The 25377-nt window shown below is 59.2% G+C and overlaps 8 protein-coding genes across 15 annotated transcripts; all 8 read left to right on the top strand.

The window, feature by feature from the left end:
• Nucleotides 1-649: 649 nt before the first annotated feature.
• Nucleotides 650-2612, top strand: ABB37_08870 (hypothetical protein; the record flags this gene model as incomplete). The annotated part of the gene is made up of 1 exon (XM_015808012.1): nt 650-2612. The coding sequence occupies exon 1, from the start codon at nt 1620-1622 to the stop codon at nt 2610-2612; it is 993 nt and encodes a 330-aa protein (XP_015653297.1). The 5' UTR covers nt 650-1619.
• Nucleotides 2613-3417: 805 nt separating this feature from the next.
• On the top strand, nt 3418-5962 carry ABB37_08869 (unspecified product; the record flags this gene model as incomplete). Of its 2 annotated transcripts, none has more annotated exons than XM_015808011.1 (1): nt 3418-5962. In XM_015808011.1, the coding sequence occupies exon 1, from the start codon at nt 3461-3463 to the stop codon at nt 5960-5962; it is 2502 nt and encodes an 833-aa protein (XP_015653296.1). In that variant the 5' UTR covers nt 3418-3460. The 2 variants fall into 2 exon arrangements, with proteins under 2 accessions (XP_015653296.1, XP_015653295.1); XM_015808010.1 differs by having other exon boundaries at nt 3447-5962.
• Nucleotides 5963-6513: 551 nt separating this feature from the next.
• On the top strand, nt 6514-7303 carry ABB37_08868 (hypothetical protein; the record flags this gene model as incomplete). 5 transcript variants are annotated; one of them, XM_015808009.1, is made up of 1 exon in its annotated part: nt 6514-7303. In XM_015808009.1, the coding sequence occupies exon 1, from the start codon at nt 7019-7021 to the stop codon at nt 7301-7303; it is 285 nt and encodes a 94-aa protein (XP_015653294.1). In that variant the 5' UTR covers nt 6514-7018. The 5 variants fall into 5 exon arrangements, with proteins under 5 accessions (XP_015653294.1, XP_015653293.1, XP_015653292.1 ...); XM_015808008.1 differs by having other exon boundaries at nt 6516-7303; XM_015808007.1 differs by having other exon boundaries at nt 6519-7303.
• Nucleotides 7304-7864: 561 nt separating this feature from the next.
• ABB37_08867 (phosphoglycan beta 13 galactosyltransferase (SCGR3)) lies at nt 7865-10750 on the top strand (the record flags this gene model as incomplete). The annotated part of the gene is made up of 1 exon (XM_015808004.1): nt 7865-10750. The coding sequence occupies exon 1, from the start codon at nt 8141-8143 to the stop codon at nt 10748-10750; it is 2610 nt and encodes an 869-aa protein (XP_015653289.1). The 5' UTR covers nt 7865-8140.
• A 468-nt stretch (nt 10751-11218) lies between these two features.
• On the top strand, nt 11219-12524 carry ABB37_08866 (hypothetical protein; the record flags this gene model as incomplete). The annotated part of the gene is made up of 1 exon (XM_015808003.1): nt 11219-12524. Exon 1 carries the CDS (start codon nt 12147-12149, stop codon nt 12522-12524), a length of 378 nt encoding a protein of 125 aa, XP_015653288.1. The 5' UTR covers nt 11219-12146.
• Nucleotides 12525-12946: 422 nt separating this feature from the next.
• ABB37_08865 (hypothetical protein) lies at nt 12947-19633 on the top strand (the record flags this gene model as incomplete). Its single annotated transcript, XM_015808002.1, has 1 exon — nt 12947-19633. Exon 1 carries the CDS (start codon nt 13373-13375, stop codon nt 19631-19633), a length of 6261 nt encoding a protein of 2086 aa, XP_015653287.1. The 5' UTR covers nt 12947-13372.
• A 602-nt stretch (nt 19634-20235) lies between these two features.
• On the top strand, nt 20236-23351 carry ABB37_08864 (hypothetical protein; the record flags this gene model as incomplete). 2 transcript variants are annotated; one of them, XM_015808001.1, is made up of 1 exon in its annotated part: nt 20236-23351. In XM_015808001.1, exon 1 carries the CDS (start codon nt 20586-20588, stop codon nt 23349-23351), a length of 2766 nt encoding a protein of 921 aa, XP_015653286.1. In that variant the 5' UTR covers nt 20236-20585. The 2 variants fall into 2 exon arrangements, with proteins under 2 accessions (XP_015653286.1, XP_015653285.1); XM_015808000.1 differs by having other exon boundaries at nt 20239-23351.
• An 874-nt stretch (nt 23352-24225) lies between these two features.
• On the top strand, nt 24226-25133 carry ABB37_08863 (hypothetical protein; the record flags this gene model as incomplete). 2 transcript variants are annotated; one of them, XM_015807999.1, is made up of 1 exon in its annotated part: nt 24226-25133. In XM_015807999.1, the coding sequence occupies exon 1, from the start codon at nt 24357-24359 to the stop codon at nt 25131-25133; it is 777 nt and encodes a 258-aa protein (XP_015653284.1). In that variant the 5' UTR covers nt 24226-24356. The 2 variants fall into 2 exon arrangements, with proteins under 2 accessions (XP_015653284.1, XP_015653283.1); XM_015807998.1 differs by having other exon boundaries at nt 24233-25133.
• Nucleotides 25134-25377: the final 244 nt, after the last annotated feature.

Below are 25377 nucleotides of genomic sequence, written 5' to 3'. Positions count from 1 at the left end.
TGACGCACATTGTGTTTTGCATGTGCTAGCTCTTCTTTGTGTCTAGTGTTTGTCTTTCTCTCTCTCTCTATATATATATGGTATTACTCCGTGTCGACACAGACGTAGACCTACTCGCCCCCGTCAGCGATTTACTCTATCTATTCTCCTACGATGCCGCTTCCATTGAACGAGGATGAAGGATACGTTGCGGTATGCAGAACATGTGCGTGTGTGTGGCTGTGTGTGAATAGGCATGTTGCTCTGCTGCTCACTTCGGTTTTCCCAACGAAAAGCGGTGCGTTGACGTTCCCATTGCTGTTCTAAAAGACAAGAAAACGCGAAAAGCCTGGGCTGCGATTGGCGGCGCAGCAGCGCCGTTGAAGGTAATAGCTGGCAAAGAGGAAAATGCTGAAGTTGTGCGCCTGTGCAGCACCGTTAAGTGCGGAGGCATTCCTCCCCTTTTCCTTTTCAAAAAAAAACCGTAGTGCTCTCAGCCATTCACCACCCCCGCCATCAACAACGGAAGCATGCACGATAAATTTCGATGAGGACCCTGCGCAACACGAGTAACAGTAACTCCTCTACCCATTCTATTCCCCCCACTCCTCTCATCCACGTTCATCTCCTGTGTGGCCACTTCTTTCTTGTTCTCTTCTGCCGAAAACCAGAAGCCGAAAGAAGAGCGTAATACGCCTCTCCGCAAGCTCAACGAAACGGCATTGCTTTTATTTCTTTAATATCCTGTATGTGCTTTTTCTCATATTCTAATATATATATATATATACTTCTCGTTTTGCGTGTCTGACGTGGCTGCGACTGAAGCACCGCTTCCATCGCGACGTCAACACATCTTTTCTTTAGTGCGCTCCCCGGGTGTTTTTGGGGGTTTTGTTGCTTTCGAACGGATTTTTTTGTTTTCCTTTGCTCCTCAACTCCCTGCGTCTACAGCCAGCGTCCCCCAGCCAGCGGCAACGGTTAGCGGTCACAGAAGTACTCCCTGAAGAGCGAGGAGAGGCCATCGCGGCGACGCACGCCGTTGTGAACGGCTTTCTGTGAGATAGTGCCTCAACCTCGTTTGTTTTTTTCTTCAAAGGAAAAAAGAAACAGAAAGAACTGCTCTTCTTGTGCTGTGGCTCGTTGTACGGTTAGTGGCCAGAGCTCGAAGTGTGCTGCTGCTTTTTCCTCCTTCCCGTAACTCGTGGGTTACGCGGCGACGCGTGCTTTTCCAAAGACAGACGAGCTGGGCAAAAGGATTGTATAGCAATCCTATAAGAGCTCTTTTTTTGTTGTTTGCGTTTTGTTCTTCGCGACACGCTGCTCAACCTCAGGTGCAGCGACGACGAACCCATTGCATTGATGGACACCGACAAGGTGGCTCGCCTGCTGAAGCAGTACGGGTATACGGCGCACTCGATAAAGCGCGGAGCACTCACACATGTCGCGATGCAAATTTACCTCCGTACGAAACCGTTGCCCGCCGCGGCAGAGGATGTCGCCGTGCTCGCAAAACACAAGGGAAAGTCGGAGAAGATTGCAGCCACAACCGCGCATTACCCGAAGGCAAGCACAGCCTTTCTGACGGGCACTGCCGCCGCGACGAGTTTGCTGTCAAGGCCCATCAGCACGGAAAAGACGGCATGACGGCTCCTTGGGTTGCACCAGAGGAGAAGCCTTTCAAGAGCGGTTTCCGCCACGCTTTGCAGCGGCGTGTCAAGGACGTTAAGGTGGCGACAAGGCAGCAGACTTTTGAGCTGCCTTTACAACAGGTCGATGTCGCCCCCGTGAACCTCGCGGCCGTAGTGCGGCGCATGAACGCAACCACCAAAAGACGCTTCGACGAGATCTGGTTCACCGTTGGAACTCCCCCACCTTTGCCGCTGATGGAGCCTAAGCAAAAACTTTTTGGTGGGGATGCACAGGCTCTTTTTGACGCTAACATTTTGGAACTGGCCGACGACACGCCGACAGCGGGATGGTTCAAACCATTTACAGTCGTCGAGGAGAAAGAATCGGGATGGCGACGTCGCTTCATTGCGTGGACGGAAGCGAAGAACACCTCTGACTATTACGAGCCCGAGGTGCCTTTGACGCACATCTCAAACCACTTGGCGGCCGTCCATGAGAAGGACGCCGCGACGATTGACCTCAAGGCCTCCTTTTTTCAGTTGCCGCTCCCTCAGGAGTGGAGGTGTTTGTTTCGGTGTAGGACCGCTGATGGGCGGCTTGTGCAGATGACGAGATTGCCTATGGGCTATCGTGTCAGCCCAGAAATTTTGCACACGGTCACCCGAGTTTTGGCGGGTGATCCCGAGGTGGTTCAACCACAGTTCGCGTGCGATGCAGCTTTGCAGCTCACCGTATGGATTGATAACGTACGCGCCGTCGGTGACTCGGAAAGAGTGCGTGCTTGGTTTCACCGCACTTTGCAAAACGCTGCGTCCGTAGGCGCGACTGTGGGAGAAAGTTGTGTGGGAAGTCCTGTGCATAATTTTCTGGGTGTCCGTTTTGATCACGAACACCGCACGGTATCTATGGGAGAAAAGTTTCTTCGTCACCGTAAAGAAACACCTCGTTGGTCTGCGATGACCGTGTTTTCGCTTCTACGCATCTTGTTTCTTATGAAGGCATGACAAGTCTGAGTGGCAGGCACACAAACCCTGCCAGACTTTACGTGCAATTACCTGGAACCAATTATTGTTACTTCTCTTTTATTTTATTTGAAAGTGTTTTTGTTCTGACAGCAGATGCGACTGTTTATCGAAGCCCAGAAGTTGGTTTACAGAAAAAACAACACTTCACTCCGCTTTCCTAACGGGTGCTTGCTTGCTGCTTTTTAAAGACACTCTGCCCGCTGAACATAAAACACATAGAGAAAATTATTCATTAAGAATATAGAATCAATCAAAACATTTTGTTCTAATTTCATCTAAAAAGTCGGAAAGCCAACGAAATCTCGAGCTTTACAGCCCGAGCTCCAGCGTGTGTTACATCTGCTTTGACACCTTGGTTTGGCGGCATCATGTGCATATGTAAAATCAGCAGCCAACCCGGCCGACGGTCTTTCCCGCGGCCGTCTTTTTACCACTGATGACATGGTGAAGGGGGATGACTTGCGCAGAGGAGCTTTGAGGGCGGACTAATCTTGTTTTGAAGTCTGCCACTGCGTTCGTCTTGGTTCCCGTTCCACGTGAAAAAGATACTAAAAAAAAATCAATATGATATGTTGCTGTCTTTCAAAAACTAATGTTGTTGTAAATGACCCCGAGTGATCGTGAGGGTCGTGGTTTATCCCTGTACCGAACATAGAAGTTAAGGGAGAGGGAAAAACAAAACGCCATTCTTCTACCTCGTTTCTTTCTAATAACTTTTATCTCTCCCCCTTCTCCATCTCATCCTACAAACATAAACAATTATTCTTCTTTCACCACCGCACTGGTCCCCAAACGGCTGGCGTACACATCCCAGGGGGGAAAAACCAATGCAGAAACTCGCAACGGTGGTCTCCGCACCATCATGGGTGCAGCGCCGCGGTGATGCCCGGACTTCTCCCCCGCCTGACGCCTTCATCAGCGCCGGCAGCGCGGTGCGTGACCGCACGGACTCCGACAGCGCGATCGCACCGCCGCCTCGACACGACGAAGAACTGCCGCCGACGAACGGCAGCACCTTCCTTCACTACATCAACGGTTTGGTGAGGAGGCGCCCTGTAAATGCATCCGGCACACACGCCGCCCACTCCAAGTTGTCGACATGGAATGAATCAGGCGTCGCAGCGGCAGCCGGTCGAAGTGGCCGTTGTCGTCACCGCCGGCTACAATGTGTGCTGCTGCTCATTTTTCTTCTATGTCTCCTGTCGATGCTTCTGCTGATTCCCGCGGTGCACGGCATCCTGTGTTTTTCCCCGAATTCCGCGCCGTCGTCTCCGACACCTCCGCCGCAGCACGCCGTAAAGAGTTCTCCGTCTCCGCCACTCTGGTCGGTGCTCGTTCATCATAAAGACGCGGTGGACCGTTTCTCCCAGTTCCCGCGTGGTCGCTGTTTTCTGTTTTTCTTCTGTGAGCCGGTGCGGTGGACGCTGCAGCTGCCGTCGTGGACGCTGCACGTTGTGGATCCCGCCTGCGTGGAGTGCACCGACCGCGGCAGCTACGCGGAGGCGCTCCCCGCGACGTCGCCAGCGCTGGAGCTGGCCAACGGCGCCGTGTTTGCGTCTCCTGCGGCGCCGCTCGGCCGCATCGGACCGATGCTGTTGGCAATGGCCAGCGTCACCAACGCGGTAAACATCGCGGCGGAGACGCCGAAGTGGGCGTGGATGCAGTTCGCCAACAGCGGGGCGCCGCGCCTTGCGCGACCGGTGCGCGCCCCGTATCTAGCGGTGATGGGCGTGCCCTCTACCGATAACGCGAACCGCGCGAGCCTGCGTGAGGCGCAGCGGCAGACGTGGATGTCGTACAGTGAGGTGGCGCGCGCCTCGAACGGCTTCCGGGGCGCGTTGCTTGTCTTGCACTTACTCGCGCACGTCGAGCCGGTGGGGCAGTCGAAGTCAGCGACGGCGTCCACCGTAGCGCTGTTGGCGCCTGTCAACGCCTCGCACCTTCTGCCCTCTCGCGCCGAGTGGGTGACGCTTTCTTCGGTACGTCTGGCTACGGAGAAGGCGATGGCGGCGGCGACGGAGCAAGGCGGGGCGACCGTACCTCGCGTGCGCTACACCATGCCCCGCATGGCGCTACGAGCGGATTGGCCGAGCGTCCACGGGTACGACTCGCCGTGCAGCCACGCCTATCGGGCTACGGTGGGCGGCGCCCCTGGGGAAGAGACGGATCCACTTCCGTATTTGACCGAGGCGCTGTCACTGCCGGTTGTGCCGGCTTTCGTGTCGCCTGCGCAGTTCGTCTGCTACGCCTCCGCTAGTCTCTGGCAGGAGGCGCTGGAGCATCGCAATGTGATCTGGATCGACATGATGACGGACCGCCGCCCCACTACGGATAAGAAGCTCGGGCAGAATAAGAACTGGGGCCTGCCGGTGGAGGTTGGGATGAGCCAGAAGCTTATCCTGTGGCTGGAGTACGCCTACCACGCGTTCCCTGACGTGTCGTACATCATGAAGGGCGACGACGACGCGTACCTGAAGGTGCCGCAGTACTTAAACGACGTCCGATTCCTCCATAGCGAGAAGGGCAAGCCGATACTGAGTCGAGAGGAGGTGCGTCTGATGCCGCGCGACACCATTCCTTTAGCGAACGAGTCGATGTGCACCTACTGGGGCAGTACCCGGAGTTACCACGAGGTGCTGTTCAACGCAGGTATGTGCTTCATGCTGCATCGAAAGCTGGCGCAAGCGGTGCTGGAGCCGTCGATGGCAGCGGCGTCGAAGCCTGCCACGCCTGAGGACGCCGGTGACGGTCGTGGCAACAACCTGCAGGTGCGACTCGCGTTAAAGGAGTTCGACCCCAGCCTCTCCAACGTGTACCGTCGAACAAGATATCAAGTCGAGGATATCATGGCTGGCACGATGATCAAGCACCATCGCGCACGCGCGGAGGAGCTGTGCTGGAACAACACGGTGTACTACGTGAGGGAGTCGCTTGCGCGGTTTCACGATCTGCGGGTGGGGCGGGCTCGCAGCGTGAGGTGGACCTCCGTTGTCGTGCATCGCTGCTCTGCCACGGACTTCCACTTCATTCATTACTACTTCACGCATGCGCATCGTATGCCGGTCCTTGTGAACGCCACCAACGCGGAGGAGGAAGCTGCGGCGCAGCGGAGCGCCTGGGCGTGGGTGGCGCAGCAAAAGCTGAAGATGCCGCAGTACAACACTTGGGATGACACGCCGTCCGTGCAGTGGGTGCCGCGCGAAGGTGCCCAGAAGACGGCGGCACACGTGATTGTGCCTGGAGATGCGGTGGCCGTGTACATGCATGGCTATGCGCCGTATTCGAACGCAAAATATGAAGTGCGTAACGGCTATATTTCTACTCCGTAAGGTACGACGCGGCGCGTATGGCGAGATAGGCGGAGAGAGACGGCGAGGACGGCGACCACCACGGAAAGGAAGCCGCATGACCAAGGTGAAAAAGATAATAATTGGGGGGAAAGTGTTCAAAGCTCATGGCCGTCGTGTGCGGCAACGGACACCATAGCTTCTATTTATTGAGTTGTTCATTGAAAAACCTTAATCTACTGAAAGCGCGCGCCAGGAAGAGTCCACCGGGGGTTGAATCGAGGGCTGCACCACGTGTACTCTCTCTTTCTCTTTCTCTCTCCTCCAATCGACCTTTTTCCAGGAAAGGCTGTTTTCTGTTTTCCCGCTGTCCCGCCCCTTTTCTTCCAACCCCACGAGGTGGAAATGCAGACGATCTGAGTCTGCGAGAAACTCCCATTCGTAAAGTTCTAATGGGTTCATTGAAAAGGGAAAATAACGCCGTCCATCGTTAAAGGAAAATGAAAAAAAGATACGCGGGATGTAACGACACCGTTTTGCACCTTAGTGATCTTTCCTCTTTCTTCTTTCTCCTTCCTTCCTTCCTGATCTGAGAGTAGTAGACTAGAGTTTTTCCTTTTTTTGTTTTATTGTTTTGGGATACAAGCGCCACTGGTGTTGTGTGCGTGCAACGTCGCCTTGCTCTTCTACCCTCCGATGTATGGAGTCCACCGGAGACTCTTCCTTTTGAGGTTGAAACGCGGTACCTCAACAGCGAAACAAAAAGAATAAAAGAAAGAAAGGCGAGCCAACGCAGAAGTAAGACGTCCGTGCTCATCTGTGCCCCGCCTTTTTTTCCCCGCACCTGTCGGAACCCGGGAACCGCAGCAGAAGCAGCTCGACCAAACAAACGGGGCCAAACGCGTAATGGAATCGCAGGTGGAGATGTGAAGGAGGCGCACCAGAGTAGAGGAGCGCCGCCTGCTTCCTCTTGTTGGTGACGTCGCTGCCGGTCTTCTACCAGTTCTGCTTCTCTGCTCTGCTGCTTCGACAGGCTTTCAGGGCCCGTTGTTCCGGCCTGCCATCTTCGCTTGCCCCGCAAAAGCGGCTGGCCGTGCCATGGTTTGCTTCTCTCTTATGAGAGCGGCTCCCCTCTCATCCAGGCTGTTTTCATTGCGTCATTGGGGAGGTGAAGCACCTTCAACGTTCTTCTTCCCTTTGCTGTTCTTTGCCTTTCTCTTCACTCGGATGTTAAACGCGCACGCGCGCACACGCAGACGCACTCTTCGGTGTGTGACGGCGCGACGGTGGGGCGGCTCCACGACGGAGTCACCCTCACTGCCTTTCTTCGCTGCCCTGCCTGTGTCTGGGAGAGGTTTTCGGCTTCCCGCGACACGCGCCTGAGAGGCGTGCCACCGCGCGGACGAACGACAGCATCCGGCAATGAGATGCGTGGCGGAGGGAGGGGGCAGGGAGAGGGGTGCGTGCTGCGACAGAGCTGGTCTGGCATGCATCGACGCTGCATATGCTGTTCTCTGATCGTATCGCGTCTCTGTCATTGTGCATGTCCTTCGTTGTTCACCGGGCGGTGGAGCTCGCCATTTCTCACGTTCCTTAATAGAGGCACATACGTATATATGTATATGCTCATGTGTGCGTATTACCTCCCTTCTCGATCACTTGATGGTGAAGGCTGTCGAAAGCAACAAAGCGATAGGTAGCCTATTCTTCCCTTTCCTGTCCGCCGAGTCCAGGTCCTGGCGCCACCGTGGCGCCTACAGGGATGTCGTGCTGATTTGTTGGGCTTTCTTGTTTTCTAAGACGAAGCTGATGAGCTGTAGTTGCCCAATGTGTGTGATGCGACGGCGACGAAGCTGCGTTCCGGCAATGCGGCCCCGGCAGTTAGCACGTTCCCGTCTCCTCCTCCCTACTCCTGTCTTCCCTCGCTCTCTCATGAATATGCCAGAGCTCCACACGCACATGACGGGTGCTCCGGAGTGAGCGAATCCAAGCGGCGTAATATCATTTTCTTTGGCTTTCTTTATTACTTGTATTTGCTTGATTCCGTCGACTGTACATTCTTTCGAGCACGCGCTGATACATCGCTACATCTTCCACTCTCTCTCCGTGTTTAAAGACGCAACCGCACGAAGCGAAGCCACGTCGCGACCGCACTGTTTCGGTGCGTATTTCTCTTCCCCTCCCCTTCTCCGCGATCTCACACACGCGCAGGTACTCGCTATGCACCGTACGGATACGCGGCACCTCCGCGGCGCCCCGTCCACCGCATCCACAGCCCCCACCACGACGAGTGCGGAAACCACCGTTGTCGGCGCTGGTGATGCGTGGGCCGCGAGCGCGCCTCGCTACCTGACCCACGGCCGCCCAGCTGAGACGCGCCCCGCACCGCCCCACATGCGACACGAGTACACCACCTACGCCTCGGCGATGCTCAACCGTGCGTCCACGTGCACGTATACCAAGGATCCCACAACTGTCGCCGCGGCGAGAGCAACCTCGCCCCCGCCACCGCCAGCGGAGGGGTGTGACTCGGACAGCACATACGCCGGCCTGTCCGTGAAGCGCCTTCGCTACCTCGCCTTCTTGTGTGTGTCACGGCTCATGAACGAGTGCCGGGGTGGGCGGCGGCGGCTGTGTGCCGACGCACCGCAAACCGCCAAATGCACGTTGGGCGTCTGTGTGTGTGTGGCGTTTCTGGTCTTCGGTGTGTCGCTGACGGCGCAGTGGCCGCACCTCTTCCCCGCCGCGACGGAGGCGCAGCTGGCGGAGCAGCTACTGCCCGTAGCGGAGCCGTGGGCGGTGCTGGTGCAGCACGCCGGGGCCGCTGCTCGCCTCAACGTGTCACGGATGTACGAGGCGGGACAGGCCCGGTGCGCGCGGAAGGGCACGCGGGAGCTCTGCACGGACCGCCTCGTGGTCACGCCGACGATGCTGCCGTCGTGGACGCTGCGTGTGGTGCGGCGGAGTTGTGCAGGCTGCTTAGATGGGCACACGTACGATAGGGCGGTGGAGGGGGTCCATGTGCGGGAGCCCCACGCCGTCTTCGCCACGTCCGCCGCGCCGCTCGGCCGCATTGGGCCGATGCTCTTGGCGATGTCGAGCGTGACGGACGACGTAGACGTGACGGCGGAGCTGCCACACTGGCAGTGGTTGCGGCACGTCTACCCGAACTTCCCTGCGGCACTACGCAGCCAACCACCACGGCGGCGGCCGTATCTTGCGGTGATGGGCGTGCCGTCGACGGACCAGCCTGCCCGGTTGGCCCTGCGTGATGCCCAGCGTGCGACGTGGATGAGCTATCACGAGGTCGCCCGCAACGAGAACGCCTTCGAGGGTGCACTGCTGCCGCTGTATGTCGTTGCCGCCGGCAAGCGACGGCGGGTGGGGGCGATGGGCGCAGAGGGCGTCGACTCCGCGCGGCCCCCCGTGTGTGGCGATCCCTCACCGCTCCTCCCCACTCCGGAGGAGCTCAACGTGGCCTCGCGTGTGTTACTGGAGGAGCGCAACGGACCTCGCACGACATCGTTCACGAGGCATTACGTGTCCCTGGGAGAAGGGTGGCGAACGCTGCAGGACGGGGCGAGCGCGAGGTCGCCGTGCATCGGGGCCTTTACGGTGCGGGAGCCCGACTCCACGCACGTGTCGTACGCTGCGGCGATGGGGGAAGTTCTTCAACTGAGTGTGACGCCGGCTTTCGTGTCGCCTGCGCAGTTCGTGTGCTGTGTCTCGGCGAGGCTGTGGCGCGAGGCACTGGAACACCGCAATTTGATCTGGGTGGACATGATGACGGACCGCCGCCCCACTACGAACAAAGCGCTGGGCCAGGATGGTGGCTGGGGCCTGCCGGTGGAGGTTGGGATGACGCAGAAAACCGTCCTGTGGCTGGAGTACGCCTACCACGCGTTCCCCGATGTGCCGTACATCATGAAGGGCGACGACGACACGTACCTGAAGGTGCCGCAGTTCATGAGCGATCTCCGCTACGTGCAGGGGGGGCTGCGACACCGCTTCCCGCCGCCGCCTCCGCCGTCCGCCTCCGCCTCCGCCGCCGCTCGAGCGGCTGCAGACCAGCGGGAGGAGGGCTACGGCGCAGTAGACAAACTGGGGCGTCCCTTCACCGCCGAAACGTCTGAGTGCCTGTACTGGGGCAGTCTGCGGCACCACGAGCACACGCAGTTCAACGCGGGTATGCTGTATCTGCTGCATCGCCGTGTCGCGCAGGCGGTGCTCGAGCCGACGCAAAACCGTAGCCGACTGGACGTCGTGCGCCTCTCCGCGGAGGACTTCACCGCCGACCGCAGCGCCGCCTATCGAGTGCTGCTGTACGACCACGAGGACATCTTCATGGGTTTGCGGGTGTACGATGCGCTGGACCGCATTAAGGCCCTCTGCCCCAACGGCCGTCTGTGGTACGTGAAGGAGTGGTACGCGCGCTTCCACGACCTACATGCCGGCCGCGTGCACAACCTGACGTGGTCCACCGTGGTGGCGCACCGCTGCCGGCCCGCCGACAGCTACTTCTTGCACCACTTCTTTCAAACGGAGTACGCGGTGTCGGTCCTGCGCGGCGTGGGCGTGGCGGACGTGGAGGCGGCGGCACGGCGGGGTGCGGTGGAGTGGATCGCGGAGCAGCTCCGGCGCGGTGAGGCTCGGCAGGAGGATGGGTGGGACACGCTGCCCGTCGCGCGGTGGTCACGGGATCTGGCCAAGACGCCGGGCTTCACCGTGGCGCCGGTGGACAAGGTGGCTGTGTACGAGATACCGTATGAGTACTGGCGGCATGGCCCGACAACCATCGAGGATGGCTACCGCTCGCAGCCACAGTGGTGAGTGTGAGCCTGTGTGTGTGTGTGTGTGCGTGTGTGTGGCTGTGTGTGAATAGGCATGTTGCTCTGCTGCTCACTTCGGTTTTCCCAACGAAAAGCGGTGCGTTGACGTTCCCATTGCTGTTCTAAAAGACAAGAAAACGCGAAAAGCCTGGGCTGCGATTGGCGGCGCAGCAGCGCCGTTGAAGGTAATAGCTGGCAAAGAGGAAAATGCTGAAGTTGTGCGCCTGTGCAGCACCGTTAAGTGCGGAGGCATTCCTCCCCTTTTCCTTTTCAAAAAAAAACCGTAGTGCTCTCAGCCATTCACCACCCCCGCCATCAACAACGGAAGCATGCACGATAAATTTCGATGAGGACCCTGCGCAACACGAGTAACAGTAACTCCTCTACCCATTCTATTCCCCCCACTCCTCTCATCCACGTTCATCTCCTGTGTGGCCACTTCTTTCTTGTTCTCTTCTGCCGAAAACCAGAAGCCGAAAGAAGAGCGTAATACGCCTCTCCGCAAGCTCAACGAAACGGCATTGCTTTTATTTCTTTAATATCCTGTATGTGCTTTTTCTCATATTCTAATATATATATATATATATACTTCTCGTTTTGCGTGTCTGACGTGGCTGCGACTGAAGCACCGCTTCCATCGCGACGTCAACACATCTTTTCTTTAGTGCGCTCCCCGGTTGTGTTTTGGGGTTTTTGTCTGAAAGCCTGCACCAGGAAGAATTCGCCGGGAGATGAGTCGAAAGCTTCCTGTTGTGTCCTTTCCCTTTTTCTTCTCTCCGCCCCTGCAGTTGACCTCTCTCTCTAGGAAAGGCCATTTTAGCTTTTTCTTTCCCCGCCACATCGCATTCTGCTGACTCGCACAGACACTGCTCACCCCTCGCACTCCGCAGCCCATCTCCGAGGGCAAGCGGAACCGGGCTGGACAGGCTTCAGCAGCTGTCTTTCCCACGACTGAGCCGCTTGGAGGTACGACACCCGCTTTCCCATAAAGGGGGGAAGTTGCCAGGACACGTGCTTGGTAACAGAAGCACAGACTTGAGCGTATCCGTGTCTCAGGGCCGGGATAGGGCACCCTAGCGGACCTTTAAAAAAAAAACCCGTGTACCGCCCATCGTGGATGTCCACTTCCGCCAACAGCACGGCGCCGTCGCACAAACGTTCCTAGAGAACTCAACCTCGCAAGTCCCAGTCCCCACGGTCTCGACGACTCTCGCTCCTTCTGGGGGCATGAGTGGTTTTCCTTTTCCCAGCTGCACATGTCCGGTCTACGGGCTGTGATGCAGCACTGACTCGACCTGAAGAAGCTGCTATCGGATCTCGCGCTTGAACGCCAGGATCAGCGGTACCTGCACGCCCTCGAGTCGCAGGCGCTTAGCCACCAGGCGACGGAGCAGCGGATGGCGCTGGAGTACGAGCGGCGTGCCATCAGCGTTGAGAAACGCCGGTGTGAGCAGCTCCGGGGAGAGGTGAGGCAACAAAGGGCCGCGGTGGAAGACCGCCAGAAACAACTGGTGGCTCAAGAAAAGAGCCAGGCAGCCGCGAGGCAAGCGTTGGGGGACAGCTGGGAGCGTTACCGCCTCGAGGCCGAAGAGAAACGGCGCTCTTCTTATTATTTGTATGAGGGATTCCCGTGTGTGTGTGTGTTGTGCAGCAGCGTTATTTGCTGTTGTCCCCTACGGAGTCCACTTTTAATGCGTTTTTTTTTTAAGTTCTTTCTTCATGTTCTTTTTTGTTCTGCCCTTTTCCGTATCCGCTTCTCGCTGTTCTCTCGATGACGGAGCAGCGCAGCAACGGCAGGGCTACAATTTATTTTTCTACACGGTATCGCCTCTCCACGTTTCTACACTCATATGTCTTTCTGTTTGTGTCTCTCTAGCCCCTTTTGTACGTGGTTGAAGTGTCGACGCTGAGGAAGACCAGGTGCAACGTTGACATATATATATGAATATGTAAATGCAAATATAAGTACAAAAGTATATGTCTACTTCTACTCTTACGGTTGACCTTCATCATGTCTCGTTGGCCTGATAGTGGAACACATGAAGAAAGCACGGAAGTGACACACAACACACCCTAAAAAGGAAGACGCGCATCCTGCCGGTGCTTGATTGGTGTCTCGGAACTGGCTTTCCGCATTACATCCCCTCCCCCCCCCCCTCCCTCCCGCATTATTAATGTCCTCTACGAACGTCCTCAAATGAGAACGTGGAGCGTGCTGCTACCGACCATCGACCGATGCAGCACCTTCTCGGCCTACTTCCTCTTACGCAAGGAAGAAAGGGAGAAGGATGAACATGCAAATATTTCTTCGTCATCCGCACACAACTCTGCTATTTCTCTTCTTTGTAGTAACGACTCGCTCTTTTGTCTTTTCCTCCTCTCCCGATCTCAACTTTTCTTGGCTGGCTCGTATTTTTGCCGTCGTGACACACACACACACACACACACACGAAGCTTCTTGTGTGTTACCGCTGTCCTGTGTAGCTCCCTTTTTCTTTTTTTTGCGAAACACAAAGCTGTGCAAGGCGGCTATTACAGATCCAAAGAAAACGAAACAGCGCAACACTTTTTGTTTTTTTTATTGTGTTTCCATACGAACAGCACAGTTCTGTCCAAATCCGCCATGTCTGTTGAGGAAGCCGCGCAGGAGGTGCGGCGCATCCTACGGCTGAATGATATCGAAGAGACCCTCCACTACCTCTCCACCGTCACCCGCAGCATAGAGGCGAACCAGCACGACCTCCGCGCCGCCATCGGTAGCTCCTATCGCGATTTGCTCGCCGCCTGCGACGGGGTTGTGGGGATGGAGAAGGACTGCCAGGATATTCTAACCATCGAGGCGGCGCTGGAGGGGCACACCACGCAGCAGTCCGCCAACACGGCAAGGTCGACAACCACCACCGTAACGCCTCTGCTGCCGCCGGCATGGTTCGCGAAGCGGCAGAACCGCCGCCGGCCTGCTGCCGCGACGACGACCGGGAATGCGGCATCGAGCACACGAGGGAAGTCCACGCGAGAGAGCACGCCGCTGCTGTCGACGCTGTCGCAGTCCAAAGCGGCAGGTAAGTCCGTCCAACAGGAGGTTGCCACGGCGGAGCTGCCGAAGGTGGTGCTGCCCCTCTGCCTCTCCGCTACACATAACGTCCCCACGCGAGAAGCGAGTCAAGCGCCTAGCGCGTGCGAGAGGCGAGAGGGCGAGGATGAGGGAAACGAAAAGGCCACCGACGCACCGACCGCCTCACATGAGGACCGCATGCGGCTCGACGATGAGCTGCAGGCACTGCACCAGCAATACATGACCGCCGCCACCACCGTGAAGTCGCCGGGAGGGGCAGCAGCGGACGTGCGGTTCGTCTTTGCTATGCTGGCCGACAGCGGCAGCACGGAGGCACCACATCGCGAAAATGGTGGTGGTAGTAAGAAGAATGCTGCTACTGCTGCGATCAGCCTTAGCGGGTTATCGGAATCGGCCACGCAGATGTCGGCCTCCGCTGGCTTTCCATTGCAATCCGTCGCCCAGCGACTTCAGCGGGTGCGCGATGCGCTTGCCTTGCTAAGAAAATCTCCGCCGCCGTCGCATCCCGCGTCTGCCGTGGTGTCTGCTGCACCGACATCCGCAACGAGTGGCACACGGCGTTCTGGCCAAACACCGGCGTGGGTCATCAGCTTCCAACGCCGCGCCAACACGCTGGAAACGCGACTCGTGAAGCTGCTGCTGGCGCGCCTACGTCGTGCCGCGGACGCGTACGCGCAGCTGGTTGAGCAGCGTGCGCATCTGGAGCAGCGCGCGAGGCGGTGGGCAACATCGGCGTCGATGCTGCTGTCGACGACGGTGGACGCCGTGGAAGCCGGTCGGGCTGCACTGCGTCCATCGACGCAGCGAAGTACCGCGACCGCGGTCGACACGGAAAGAGAAAAGAACTCTCTGGAAAGTCGTCGCCGTGCGCTGCAGGCTGACGCCGAGCGTTGCGCCGTGTACCTGTGCGCGGTGCTGGCCGAGTGTCACGGTGTCCTGCGCGCCCTGTGCACGTCGCCCACGCTTCTCGGTGCCTTGGTGGCCTGCGCACCTGGCGTTGACCTGCCTCGCTCCACAGAAGGCGACACGAGCACTTCTGCAGAGGATGCCGATGGGCATTTATTCGGCACCGCATCGTTGGAGAAGTCCGCAGACTCGCTGTTTTTCATCGCCTCCTTAAAGACACGGGAGGTGGTGACGGCCATTCTCTTTGATGGAGGTGCGCCACTGGCGTCGCAGGACCAGCCACATCCCCAGGAAAGACATGCACAGGAGGAGGCCAGATCGGCTGATCCGGCGCGGTGGCTGCTGGCACTGGTGAGTGTGTTGCTTCTTCGAGAGGCGCAGGTCAGCGCAGCCCGCTGGAGCACTACCCTGCTGTCCGCCGGCACCGTCGCTGCTCTGCCCCACACAAACGACGGGAAGGCGGACACCGCAGCGGGCACCAACGGCAGTATCCACCACGACGTGCAAAGCACCTGCCCTGCCGCGGCTCTGTCTGAGTACGTCTCCTCCAGCAGCTGCACCGCCCGCACGCAGGTGTTTGCCAACTCGGCCCTCCTCTCGGCTCTCGGGCTTTCCTCTTCTGTTTTCCCTTCTTCTCCTTCCGGCCCTGCAGCGTCGACAAGAGCAGCCATCAACTCCGCTCGCACAGAGGCGGCTTTTGCAGGGATGCCAAGTCTCGTGATGTCTGCCGGCCCAGCCGCGGGTGTGGAACTCTCGAACACCGCCTGGGCTTTGCGGTGCTTCTCCGGGCTTCCGTTCCTCCTGCGCGGACTTGCGGATTACATCGATCTCTCGAAGCCTTCGGTAGCGGCGGCGGCATCATCCGTGCCGCCAGAAGTTAGGGTGTTGAACTTCTTGAGAAGGGTGTGTAGGGAGAACGAGGCGTTGGGCAACATCACCGACATCAGCGGTGGATGGAGTATGTTCAGCGGAGTGCATGCAGACGGCGGCGGAGTTACCGTCCAACGCGGCGGCGGCGGGGGAGCGCATTCGCTGGAGGAGTTGCTGGCGTGGCGGTTGAAGGGCCCAGGCGGTCTAGCGAGGGACCCGACCGCCGACGCGGCGGGCACGCCTTGCGATGCGCGCAGCTTCACCCTGAACAGTCCTCTGGCGGCTGCCTTCGACAATCCCACCTCGCCCCCTGGCCCCCCCTCGCCGTGGAACAGGGAGCCGAACACGCCAAGCCCGACCATCCCACCCGCCGCAGCAGCGAAGACCACTCCGGGGAAGCAGCTGAGCAGCCTGCACGCCATGTCGCAGTACGGAGCAACGCTTCCAGCCGCGACGCGGTGCCGCGTGTGTGTGGCGGCGCTCCGTGCCAGCCTCGACACCGTCACCGAGTTGAACGTCGCCGGAGCTGCGCGCACGACGCGGCTTGCAGCGTCCTCGCAGCAGACGTCAAACAACAGTGCTGCTGCTGCTGTGCCCCCGCGTCCGGCTGATGTCGCGCTGCTGCCCTCCACCACACTCGAGTACGCCGCCCGCGAACTTCTTGTGCCGCTCATCTCGTCGTTGGTCATGGGGCTCGCGCGCGATCCGGTGGCGATGGCGGAGTTCGGCGCCTACGCAGCTCAGCAGGACACGCGGGCCGCTTCGGAAGGGGAATCTACCGAGGCATCAGCCCTTCCGGCGTCTTCCTCTTCGTCGCTTGCCGCGGTGCTGCTGGCAGGCGGTTCACAAGAAGGCAGAACTGTACCAGGCCTCGGCGCGACGTCTGTTGGCACAACGTGGAAGCGGATCACGTCGCAGCTGAACTTGGCGCAGACGCGACGCACGGCGCTTCACGCAGCGCTGCAGCGCTGCTTTACGGTGGCGCTGCACTCCGTCAGCTTTGTCGAGGACTGCCTCGTACGCGGCCTGATCGGCTCGACCCGTTCCCTGGCCGTGTTGGATGGTGAAAGGAACGAGAAGAACATCACGGAGGAGGCGGCGGTGGTGGGCGAGGAGGCAAACCGCCGGCACGACAAGACATCTCCCGTAGCGGGCACAGCGTGGTCGTTGGAGCAGCTCCAACAAACGTGGGCGGCGCTGAGCGACGTGATGCGGCGACACACACTTCATCTCGCGCACACCGACTCGGTGCCTCGCAGTGCCGACGACGCCGCGGCAACGACGCTGGAGCACAAACCGCATAAATCGCGCGGCGGCACCACCGCAGACGACACTATGTTCAATGGCTCCTCCATCGCGAGGGGGAGCAGCGGCCGGGTTGGCTTTGCGTCGAGCGCGGCAGGCATTGACTGGCATCGCTTCCGAAGCTCTGCCGCTGTTACTGCTTCCGCCGCCGGCGGTGGTGGCGGGCTCCTGAACGGCGCTCGTCGTGGTACGCAGCCTGGGAACACCGAGCAGGGCGCGAACTCCGCGACGTGCCGCGGCGCAGGCGACGGTCCTTTCCGTGAAGAGGTATTGCAGTGGGGGCAGGCCGCTCTGCAGGCGGCAGACGTACTGTCCTTTCTCGCCCAGAGCGGCGAAGGCGTTGCGAAGGGCGAAGCTGCCGTGCTGAGTCGTGCACAGCAGCAAGAAGTGATGACCGTCCTTGGTGGTTTCGGCCGCCGCCTCTTTCCCCAGTGGCGGGCGCCGTTGCCTGCCTCACCGGGAGAGGAAGCAGCAGCAGCCGCATCGTTCGCGCAGAAGGATAAGAGTGAGGACTTCGAAAGTGACGGGGCGATGACAGGCGGAATCGCGTTGAACGGTCATGCGGCGGAGCTGCTTCATCGTTGTCTACAGACGCTTGTGGCCGCCGTCGCTGCCTTTGGCGCGTCTGCCACTTCCAACGATGATCCTCGCAGCCACCACGCTGACGGCGTTGCTTCGCTGGGAAGTGAGGACGGCTCTTCTTCGTCTTCTGCATCTCTTGACACGCTTCTTTACTCTCGCGTGGTTCGCTGGCTGGCGAACTCGCTAGCGCGCATCGAGGCGCAGCTGCGATACCTGCCTCGAACTTCGTCGCCTGCGCTGCCCACGCCGGCGGAGGTGGTTCACGGCTACGAGGCGTCCTTGGTGCTGCGCGTGTACCACAGCGTGCTACGTCAATTGGTGACTACCGCTCTACCGCCTGGGAGCGCGGCCGCCGCTGGTGGAGAGGTGCGCCGGCTGTGCGAGCGGACGGCGGAGCTGTATCGCACAACGAACAGTCTGTGGCAGGAGGTGTTGCTGCGCTACTATACGGACGCTCTTCGACACCACTACGACGTGCAGCCGCACATGGAAGACAACAGCAGCGACGGCGGCGGTGGCAAGCAAGCGTACAAGTCACCTCGTCGGTTGACTGGATTGGTGGACCCGTCATCGTGGATACGGGCTACCATCACAGGTGACACCCCCACGCCGTCGACGTTGACTCCATCAGCAGCAGTGACAACAGCGAGCAGCAACGGTAGGCATCACAGCAGCCGAGGCGTGTCGTACCCTGCGGTCCCCACACCCGCGCTCACCGCCGTTGTGCAGCGGACCCTGCGACTGCTGCATCACGCACTGTACGGGAGGGCAACGGTGTACAGCAGCGATGACGACGGATTGCTCGTGGGTGGCGGTGCCGCTAACGGAGTGGACGGAGGACGAGGAAGCGAGGCCGCCGGTGGACCCGACACCGTCGGTGCAGTCTTCGGCACACCCTGTGGGTGTGTGACGCATCAGCTGGTGAGTCCGCAGGAGCGTCAGCACGTACTTCATCAGCTGTCGCACGTCACGGCAGATCTATTTGAGCAGGAGCTGCTTCCTTTGCTAAGCGCGTCTTCCTCTTCGTTTGCCTCTGCCGCTGATGCCACCACCACCACGACCTCCATCACCGCCCGCGACAGCGGCGGCGCGTCGGGCTCGTCGAGTGACGCTGATGATGTACGCCTGCAGTGGCTGATGGACGTGCTGTTCCTCTCCTCCGTGTGGGCCACCTCCCCCACGGACAACAGCCACCACAGCAGCGAGAAAAACGGCTCTCATGACGGCGGTGCCAGTCTCTTCGACACGGCACCTTCGAACGCCAACACGTTCCCGTCAAATGGCGGGGCGGATCTCACGCGGTACGTCGCGGCGGGGCCGCTGCGGCGTATTGCGGTGCTGCTCGAGACGTCGTGCGACCGCCTTCGCTGGCGCAGTGCCGTACCCCTGGTGATGACCGCGTATCGGCAGTTCCTCTCCGCGAGTGCCGCACTGTGGGTAGCGCGGGCGGAGCACGACGCAGAGGAAGTAGTCGGGTTCGACGAGACGAATCGAGGCGCGCCGCGTGACGCGGGTGGCGCCGACAGAAGGAATGGTGACGAGATCACTGTGGCATCGGTGGCCCTCGCAGCTGCGATGAGGCCCCTCGTGGTGGACTACCCCGACGTAACCGGTGGGGGTCTTGTGTCGCCCACCGAACGCCTGCTGCAGCCGCGTGAGCGTGTGGAGCGGCTGGCGTTGTTGCCGATTGCCGTATCGAACGCGGCCGTTGTGGCTGCTGCCGCTGCTGCCGGTGCGACGGGGAACGCAGGTGTTGGTTCCATGAACCCGGCCGCTTACACGATCCCCCCTCCCACCGCCGCAAGCTTGAATCCGTATCAAGCGCTCTCTCCTGTAGCTTCTACCTCCATTATGTCCACGTCAGCCTCTGCTGCGGGTGGACTAACGGCGGCGGGCGGTCTCAGCTATCGTATGTCGGGCCCGGGTGCATTGCCTCCTTATATGGGCCCGGCGGGCGGGTCGATGTTTTATGAGGGCGCGTCCGGTGCTGGAGGAGTTGGAGCAGGAGGAGAATCAGGAAGAGGCTCTGCGGCGATGCGCGGTGCGGCAGGCGCAGGGGCGAGTTCAGCTGCCGCCGCCGCGAGTTCGCTGTGGGACACGACGCAGCGTGGGTGGAGTCAGCTGTGGGGAGGTCGAACGGAGTAAATTCGATGTTGTAGGCGGACACGTAGCGAGCGCTGTTTTTCATTTTCTGTTTATTTTCAAACTGCGTTGGGACATTCTAATGTTTGTTTGTTTCCACTTTATGCGGGTTTGCCGATCTCCGTGCGTGTTGCGTTGGTACAGCTTCTCCTACCGTTGATGGAGACTGTTGGAATAATAAATAAGAGTATTGTTGTTGTTGTTGTTGTTGTGTGTGGGTGGTGTTGTGTGTGTGTGTGTTTGACGCATCAAAGAACCTTATCGCAAGTGACGGTGAAGTTAGCGATGGATCCGGAGCTCCTCCTTTCGGAAGTTTTCGGTGTTCCGCCATCACTGCCGCGGACGAGCCAAAACTTTATCCTTTCAAAAAAAAAAAAGGGACTCAGCGCTTTCAATGGATTTCTCTCTCTTTCTCTCGGTGGAAAGAGTGTGTCGGGTCCTCGGTGACGTGCCTTGCAGCTTCGCACCCTCCATGCACGAGATCCTGTGTCTCTGCGCCGCCGCACGAGTCGGTCCGTGTCGACGCGTCCTCCGTCTGTTTGGCATTCCTCCTCCACTTTCGCACTGCTCCTCTCTTCGTCTCTAACAATGCGAGCTGTGTAACAGAAGGGAAACCGACTGTTATGGTATTTGCGCGGTAAACAGTCCCCGTTACCACGATTGGTATTCCTTTTTTTTCTTTCTCACCTCTGACAGGAGGACTGTCGTCTGAGACTTTCATTGCCTGCTGTTCGTTTGGATTTCTGACGCTCTCTCATCCTGCTGCTGTTTGCTGTCGGCTGCCTCCTGTTCGGTACCCACTGCTCTACGCCCCGGCTCCCATCGACGTGTCGTAGTCGTTTCTATATACATGTATATGTGCCTAAGAGAACGCGATTTTCTTTTTTTTTAAACTATTATCGCTGCTTGTCTAGGAACCAAAGTCTTGCTGCTCCGTTACAGCAAAGAGAAGGCGATGGAGTTCCGCCTCGCAGCCGAAGGCAACACCGATGAGCTGCGGCAGTGGCTGCGCGCGCACCCGGAGCGGGTGAACGTGCCGGCGCAGGGCTCGAACATGACCCTCCTCTACACCACCATCAGCAACGCCAATCGCACCGACCTCGCCTCCCTACAGGCCGGCAACTCTCGCTACCTCAACACCGTCCGGATGCTCTGTGAGGAGTACAAGGCAGACGTGTTGGCCCCCAACGGCGGCAACTACAACACCGCCTTGCACCTCGCCGCGTCGGTTGGACAGACGGAGATCGTGCGGTATCTCGTGGATGTCCTGCACACACCGATTGACCGCGCGAACGTGTTTGGTGAGCGGCCGGTGCAGATGGCGGAGCGGGGCGGCTTTGCGGAGTGCGTCGGCATCCTGCAACGGGCCGCCGCGCAGCGCGACCGCGTCGCCACCAACGCTGCCGCAGCCCCCACGGCGCTCGTGGCCGCCTCCGCTGGTGCCAACAGCGGCGACGCCGCCTCGCGCTTCCAGAGCATGATGGTGTCTGACAGCGACGATGACGACCACGACGCGGAGCAGCACGGACACCTGCATGGCGGCAGCAACAACGACCACCGTCCCTGCCAGCTTCACCGGGCGAACTCCACTGGCGTTGGATCACAACCGCAGTCCGACGGTATTGTTGTGCCACGTTCTGCGCCGCTGGGGCCGCTGCCGCACTCGTCGAACCCGCAGATGGGGCATGCGCTTCTGCCGCCTACCAAGGTTCCGACCTCACGCGTTAGTGCTGCTGGTGACGGGGGCTCCTTCGGTGGCAACAGTAAGGAGCCGAAGATCCCAAAGCGTGTGCCGAAGCTAGGTTCCTTCGGCTCTCGCTGTGGGGAATCCACTTCATCTGTCGGCGCCGCAGCGGAGACGCCATCCGCGCCACTGCTGCCGCAGCCGGTGCGACCACGCAAGGAGTACGACATCTCCCGATCGCGCATCCTCGCGAACCCCGACCTGCAAGGCTTCCGCTCCGCCTACGGGGACGGCTTCAAGTACATCCAGTGCAGGGACCACTACGAAATACGTGGGATTCTGCCCTACACGTACCGCGGCACGGTCTACTACACCCCGGTGATTATCTCCGTCTACGCGCCAGGCGCGGCGAACGACTCACTCAGCACCCCGACAGGCACGAACGCGGCTTCCGCTGACTGTGGCCGGGAGACTCCGGGCAGCGCCTCCGATCTGAACGCCCCGCCTGGTGCACCGGGCGCCTCACAGAAGTCCAGCGTGCCGGATGACAGCACGGGCGGACCGGCTGAGGTGTACTGCCGCTACCGGGTCTGCCTGAACATGCAAAGCTTAAACGACTTCGCCGTCAGCCGCAAGGCGGAGTACATCGACCCCATCAGCGGTGCCATCATCCCTGCGCCGGGTGACGACAAGTACCAGACCCTAACGGCGTACATACGAAACGTCGTGGTGCGCAGCTTTGAGTGCGTGCCGCCTCTCATCACCCCTACGAGCAACTACGCCTTCCCCGTGCGACCCAACGTGAGCCAGCTGGGCGCGGCGGACAACGCCGATCCGTATCGTCACCACCACTCCCACAACGCACCGGCTTTCATGAGGAACGCGCTGCCGAGTCGCACCGCGGCGCACGTGCGCTGCGCGACGATCCTGCGCGACCTCTCGAGGTTCGGCGACGGCTTGGGCCGCTACTTCCCTGCTCACCACCGCCTCGTCGTCTACGTACCTGTGTTTAGCGAGCACAAGGCCGCCGTGCTCGCCGTGCCGCAGGATCGGCCCTACACCACAACCGTCGATCAGTACTCCATGCCGGCGTCCCCTGGCGGGGGTGCAAATGACCTAAGGTCTCTTGCCTATCCTTCCGGGATGCATGCCGATGACCACAAGAATGCGACTAGTTCTAGTACTCATAGCAGCGGCAGAGGTCCTAAGAAAGCAGTGACACAGCAGGTAGCGGTAGAGGCCGTTGCAGAGTTGCAGGTGCGGGTGTGGATCCAGTTCCATCCGACCACAGGAACGGGAGCGGCCACGGCAGATGCCGCGGCGGTGGACGGGCAGGAGGTGGGCGGAGGCATCTACGCGTACCCGCCGCGCATTTACTTAGTCGACGCGGCGGCGAACCTGCCGGTGGAGCTGCGCGGGTCGTCGCTGCCGACGCCAAACACGCTGACCGGTCCGTGCTTTGCAAGCCTTCTGCGCGATCGCGACACCGGCGAGGTCGAACCAGCAACGATTAGGCTCTCGCAGGAGTCGTGGAGCGCGCAAGGGTCGGTGTATGATATTTTGGTGGAGCTGCAGCGGGTCCTGCGGGATGCCGTGGAGTCCTTTGCGATCCGCTACGCGGGCAGGCAACCGGCCGCGGCCCCGGCGCAGCATTCGGATGCGACGGCTGACGTACACGGGCGCGGGGGCGGCGGCGGCGCTTCCGGTGCCCCGGCGAATACAGAGCGTTCACCTGCTGCGTCGCCGCTGGACACGTTTTTCACCTCCCCGACGACGCAGTCACCGCAGCCGATGTCAGGTCAGAGTGGGAGCCAAAGCAGTACGGCCGCCACAGCTGTAGCATCGAGCAAGGACGCGGCAGGGCGCTGTCTTTACTGTTATCAGAAGCTGCAGACTCGCTCGCTCTTGCAGCCGTGCGGACACGACGGCCTGTGCGGGCTGTGCGTTCAGCGTCTGCAAAGTCACTGTAGAGAGGAGGTTTTTGCCTGTCCCGTGTGCCGCAGCGCGGTGCGCAACGTGATGGACGTGTTTCTTTAGAGCAACAACAAAAAGGGCGAGCGAAGAAGGAGGGGAAGTAGAGGAAGCGAAACTCACATACCCCCCCCCAAAAAAAAAAAGATAGCAGCGTAGTTGGGACAGGCGCGGTGGAAGGCTTCGCGGTAGAGCTGCACGGTTTCTCCACGCCGCTGCGTTGGCAGGACGTTACGCGTCCTGACGTGCTGTCTCCCCGTGCTAGCTTTGCTAATTTTGTTATTTTATTAATTTTTATTTTTGACTCCTCTACTCTGGTTGTTGTTGGGCGTAGGCATCGCGAAAGGCGGTAGCACCTGCTGTAAGCTTATGATGACTGGTCTTCTCCTCTCTCTCTCTCTTTCTCTCTCTCTCTAAAAAATACATTTATATCTGTGCGTGCTGGTGAGACATCAATTTGGCTTTTTGAGCTCGTTGTGCGCTGCCGTTTATACCCACCGCTGCCAGCCGGTTGAGTGCGTGTGTATGTGTGTTGATTTCTTGATTTCTGGTTTCCCATGTTCATTGTTGGTGACTATATATATAAATAGATAAATAATCATAATAGCATCGCGAAAAGCTGTCTTCCGTAGCTGTAGAACCCAGAAAGAAGTCAGCGTTTCAGTTGTGCGTGTAGTTGTCTATGGAAACTCATTACGTCCAAGGCACCCACCCACTCCCTTCCCTCCCCTCCCCCTTTCTGCAAACACTTCGACTGATAATCACCGTTCCTCAAGGGATGCGCTGCACTCCACGGTGGATTTTTTTTCTCGCGAAGGGGAGCGATGCAGAGCCGTCGAATTGTGCGTGCGCGTGAGGCGTTGGGGTTCTGTCGTTCTTGACTTTCCTTTCCACTAACCTTTCCATCTTTTCATTCTTGGTGTTCCCTGTTTTTTGCAAAGGTAAAAGGAGCATGATGATTCTACTGTTGTGAGGATCTACATCACCTTAAGAAAAAGAAAGCTGCGTCCCTCTTAGAAGCCTTCAGTCCACCACCACCCTCCCTCCTCCCCTTTCCCCACTGCGGCAGCGATGACGTCGTCACCGACAGGGAGCGTCAACATATACGACCCCATTGAGGTTGCCAGGGCCAACCCCTACTTCAAACGCAATCACATGGGCCAGGTCACCTGCACTCTGTGCAACGTCTACTGTACGGAGGAGAACAATTTTCTGAAGCACATTGCGGGTAAGACGCATACACTTCAGCTCGAGCGGCGTCAGCACAAGGAGCTGCGCCATCTGCGCGAGCAGGAAGAGGAGCGCCGCAACGTCGAGGCGGAGCAGCGGGCCCGGAAGGAGGAGGCGTTGCTTGCCTTGAGTGCCGGACAGTCGAGTACGGGGACCGCCGCCGCCGCTTCCTCGTCCGCGACCGGAGCTGCTGCGGCTGCTGCTGTCGTAGGAGGGACGAGTGCCTCCGCTGCTGCGGCGGCGGCGGCCGCGGCGGCCAACGCGCGTTTCGGCACGCCGTTGTACTCCTTTCGCACGGAGCACGACGACGTTGCCTTCCGTACCAAGGTGTGGATCGATGTCATGTTTACCCAAGCCGAGGATGGCACGCGGCCGCTTCATCGCTGGCTGTCGGCTCGCGAGCAGCACATGGAGAAGCCCCCCGATGACTATTTCATTTATTTGCTGTTCGCGTGTGAGGGCTACGCGACGATCTCGCTGAAGTTCCCGGCGCAGGCGACCCGCAGCGAAGGTGGGGAGGTGTTGGAGGAGGCGGATGGCAGCTACTCGGAGGCCTACCTGTGCTCGTGGGATCCACTGCGTAAGGTGTACTCCATGTTCTTCGTATTGAGTCGTTGAGGCACGAGAGGCAGTCCTGACTTGTGATAGATGGATATATTCTGTTGTTGTTGTTGTTGTTGTGTGTGTGTGTGATGGCGGCCTTTGGAAGAAAAGGAAAAGAGGAAGAGCGTCCAAACTGTGTGGAGGTGGCGCGTTTGAAGCGGCATCGAGGAAGCACCAAAGGGGGCCCGTGTCAGATAAGAAAACAAACTAAAAAATGAACAAACTTTATAATCGAGCGGGCGTAAAGGATGGATTGAAG

The sequence above is a fragment of the Leptomonas pyrrhocoris genome, assembly GCF_001293395.1.
Source record: "Leptomonas pyrrhocoris isolate H10 chromosome Unknown, whole genome shotgun sequence".
Lineage (NCBI taxonomy): Eukaryota > Euglenozoa > Kinetoplastea > Trypanosomatida > Trypanosomatidae > Leptomonas > Leptomonas pyrrhocoris.
This window is presented reverse-complemented; position numbering and strand designations above follow the sequence as displayed.